Source organism: Anarrhichthys ocellatus, unplaced genomic scaffold, assembly GCF_004355925.1.
Source record: "Anarrhichthys ocellatus isolate YVR2014 unplaced genomic scaffold, GSC_Weel_1.0 scaffold246, whole genome shotgun sequence".
NCBI lineage: Eukaryota > Metazoa > Chordata > Actinopteri > Perciformes > Anarhichadidae > Anarrhichthys > Anarrhichthys ocellatus.
In genome coordinates, this window is record NW_022280276.1 from 68108 (window position 1) to 72384 (window position 4277).

A 4277-nucleotide genomic window follows, 5' to 3' on the forward strand; every position below is an offset into this window, starting at 1 on the left:
TATCACCTCCACTACCTCCATCAACTCTATAACCTCCATCAACTATCACCTCCATCACCTCTATCACCTATATAACCTCCATCACCTCTATAACCTCCATCAACTCTATAACCTCTATAACCTCCATCAACTCTATAACCTCCATCACCTCTATAACCTCTATCACCTCCATCACCTCTATAACCTCCATCTCCTCTATAACCTCCATAGTAGTAGTAGCTGCAGTAGTAGTAGTAGTAGTAGTACTATTAGTAGCAATAGAAGTAGCAATAATAGTAGTAGTACTAGTAGCAGTAGTCGTAGTAGCAGTAGTAGTAGTAGTAGTACTACTATTAGTAGCAATAGAAGTAGTAGTACTAGTAGCAGTAGTAGTAGCAGTAGTAGTAGCAGTAGTACTACTATTAGTAGCAATAGAAGTAGCCATAATAGTAGTAGTACTAGTAGTACTAGTACTCTTCTCTGTATGTGTATATCTGTATATGTGTACGAGTGTGTATATGTGTGTGTGTGTGGTCAGTCATTGTCAGTGTGTTTCTGTTGGTCAGCAGCATTCCTGACAAACTACTGCTCAGCAACACACACACACACACACACACACACACGGTCTGTGTGGATCAGTCCTCCATCAGCTGGCAGTCTGGATCTGCAGGTGAGTCCACGTTCTGTTGGTCTCTGTTTGTAGTTACCTGTGTGACATCATCATGACATCACCTGGATGACTCTAGAAGTCCGTTTGTTAAAAGTCAGAGATGTAAAGAGGTATAAACGTTATCTTAGCCCCGCCCAGCTCCAGCAGTCAGACGACGTGATTGGATGCTGCTGTTTGTTTACATCATTAATATTTGTTTACATCATTGATTGTTTACATCATTCATTTATCTGGTGACAAACAAACTAAATGATTTGTAACTGAACTCTTATTTTTTGTTTCTTATATTTAAACTTCTTGAATGAATAAATATTTCTATAAAGTAACTTATATTTATATGTTGTATATTGTAAAGTAACATATTTTACATGTATTTCTAGTAATATATAATAATAATATTAATCAAACAGAAAATGTTTCAGTTGGATAATATTTTCATATTTCAAGGTAAAATTATGGAAACCTGCTTCAGACTTTAATATATGAATATTATGAAAACTATTAAAGAGCTTTTAACATTAAACAACAAACTGATATTCCAAGAAATTTCTTGGACGGCCAATTTCTCAAGATTGAGTTTCTCAAGTGAAACTGTTTTTTTTACACTGCTCATAATTCTTAATATTTCTTTGTTTATGATTCCATGAATGAAAGACCGTCACATAAAAACAACTTTTACAAGTTGTGTTAACTTCCTGTTTACGTTGCCGATGCTTTTTGATTGGACAGTAGAAGTGATCCATAAATCAGCTGTTTGAAATTGATCAATATTTACTGAGAGTCTCTCTCTGGGTTTACAGAGATTGGTTCCTGCTGGATGAAGGTCTGACATCATCATCATCATCATAATCATCATCATTATCATCATCATACAGACCAGAACCAGTAGGAACCAGTCAGATCCAGTTCAGACCAGGATGTTCAGGTACACTCCTCCCTGGCAGGTTCTCTGTAACAGTCTGGACCATGACACCAAGGTGAGACCTCACAAACAAACAAACAGCCACAATGTTTATTTTTTCCACCATTTCCATCTTTACAGACTCTGTATTGTCACTCTTAATGTCACTTTAACTCTCACTCTCACTTTAAATCTCACTCTCTGTGACAAAGTGGGTGAGAACACACCCATTTGTCCCCATATTACATTCATCTATAAATCTGACCATGCTTGTCAATTGTTTGTTTACCAAACCCACCATGTGTTCCAGAGGCTAAAGGGGAGGCACCCAACCATTTCCTCTATTTATACACTGGATGATGTCATCCGTGATGTTATTGGGTCAGACCAAGTATGGGGGGGAGTAGAGTATGTACAGGTAGATTTGTAGGTTAGTTGTGATCTGTTTTACATTGTTGTGAGTGTATAGCAAATTGTAAACCATATAAAATTGTTGGCTACCTAAAGGGGTGCTGCAAGGTGTAGCTTTTGTCTGTTAACTAGTGGAGTCAGTAATTGGTGTCACCTGCACTCATGGTAGGAACTAAATCCTGCTGATAGGAGGCTCTATATAAGGAGATGACTTTGACTGAACAGGGGAAAAGGAAGATCAGTGTGTAGCTGTGTGCACGTGATTATGTTACTTTACGATGAGTTGAGTTTTATTCAGTTAAGCTAAGTTAAACGTTTGTTTTGTTTGTATATATGTTTGGTTACACGTGTCGCAGGGCACTTTTATAAATAAAACACCTTTTTGTTATCGGAACAAAGTATCTCGTGTCTGCCTCCTACCATTTCAGAAGCCACTCCGGTCAGGCTTCACCACACTCTCACTTTAAATCTCACTTTAAATCTTACTCTAAATCTCACTCTCACTTTAAATCTCACTGTCATTTTAAATCTCACTCTCACTTTATATCTCACTTTACCTCTCACTCTCAATGTAAATCTCACTTTAACTCTCACTGTCACTTTAACTCACTGTCACTTTAAATTTCAGTCACTTTAATTCTCACTCTCACTTTAAATCCTATTTTAAATCTCACTCTCATTTTATATCTCACTTTACCTCTCACTCTCACTTTAACTCAAACACTGATATAATTTAACCCCTGAGAGTCTGTATGTGGCCACCAGAGGGCAGCAGCTCACCAAAAAGAAAAAAACTAAGTATTCAGAGAATAAACTACATGTGGAACTGCAAATAAATACATTAGATTACTATAAATATCTCAAATGATACACAATTTAAAAAGCATACAACAAGGAAAATGAAATTATGTTGCATTCTGAGGACAGAAATTTGTTTGGATTAAAGGAATTGATGCATAAAAAATGTTACAAAATATTTTAAATAGATAAATAAAAGGTTGTTTGTTTTATGAAAACAATTAAAAGGAGAAAATAATGTCAGTGAGGGTCCTCACAAGTATAAAAGTACTAACGTGTATGTGTGGGGGTGTGTGTGGGGGGGGGGGGTCAGGGTGGGCGGGGCCTGTTGTGTGGTGGGTGGTCTCTGATCGGAGATAGAAGCTGAACTTTGTCACTTTAGTCGGTTATTATCTTGTCTGAGAGTTTCTGCTGCTGACAGGAAGCTGATCTCAGGTGCGAAAAACTGCTTCAATATCTAAAAATCTAAGAACTAAATCATCATTGTTCAAAACCAGTAACTGTAATATATGTAGTGTATGTATATATATGAAAACAAACAATGAACCTGTTAAGAAAGGAATGTTCGACCACAGCTTCACAACCTGTAACTATCGTAATATTAATGCAATGTTTTATTCTGTAAGAAATATAACTTATGATGACTAATTTATGTTGAGTTTATGTTTTGTATAAACTTCAGACTCTGCCTTAAAACAACATTAAAGAACCTTTATTACAGAACAAAATATAGACAAATAATCTGAACTTGAACAGTTGAAAAAGGTTTGTTGGGTAAATCGTGTATATATATATATATATATATATACATCGTATGAGCGGCTCATCACATCATGCTACAGGAGACATCTTGCACTCCTTCACATGTTAATGAGGTTTGTTCTGACACACACAGACCTCTCACCTCCTGTCTGATGTTTGTCTGTCTGCTGGTGTTATCAGCTGACAGCAGCAGTCAGACTGCAGGAGGGACAGTTTATCTCTGACACACAGAGGTACTGAACTAATGCTACGATGCTAATGCGATGCTAACTTCTAACTGAAACATTGAAACTCATTGGAATATCTGATGGGCTCTAAAATATTGTGCTCTCAGTCTCAGAAGATAAGACAATATAAACTTTATGAACCTTTAAACTGAATAGTTGTTTCACATCAACATCATACCTAGAGATGAACGAGTGACTCCTCACCCAGAAACCTTTATTTAGGATTTCATTCAGTTATCTCAACTCACGTTGTTTTATATAAATATATTATGTATATATAAATATCTCATATACAAACTATCTCCTGTACTTATAACTATCTCATAACTATGTCATGTACATATAACTATGTCATGTACATGTAACTATGTCATGTACATATAACTATGTCATGTACATATAACTATCTTATGTAGATATAACTATGTCATGTACATGTAACTATGTCATGTACATATAACTGTCATGTACATATAACTATGTCATGTACATATAACTATGTCATGTACATGTAACTATGTCATGTACA

The 4277-nt window shown here is 35.9% G+C and overlaps 1 protein-coding gene across 3 annotated transcripts in view; it reads left to right on the forward strand.

Annotated features, from left to right (window-relative positions):
* The first annotated feature begins 470 nt into the window (after nucleotides 1–470).
* Nucleotides 471–4277, forward strand: part of misp (mitotic spindle positioning) — an 11385-nt gene continuing 7578 nt past the window's right edge. The window contains exons 1-2 of one of the 3 annotated variants that reach the window (XM_031879319.1): nucleotides 471–649; nucleotides 1450–1626. In XM_031879319.1, the coding sequence (XP_031735179.1) occupies nucleotides 1567–1626 (60 nt within the window). In that variant the 5' untranslated portion in view covers nucleotides 471–649; nucleotides 1450–1566. Of the gene's footprint in view, nucleotides 650–1091; nucleotides 1627–3123; nucleotides 3195–4277 lie in introns of those variants that run through there. The other 2 variants (XM_031879318.1, XM_031879320.1) reach the window with 2 other exon arrangements.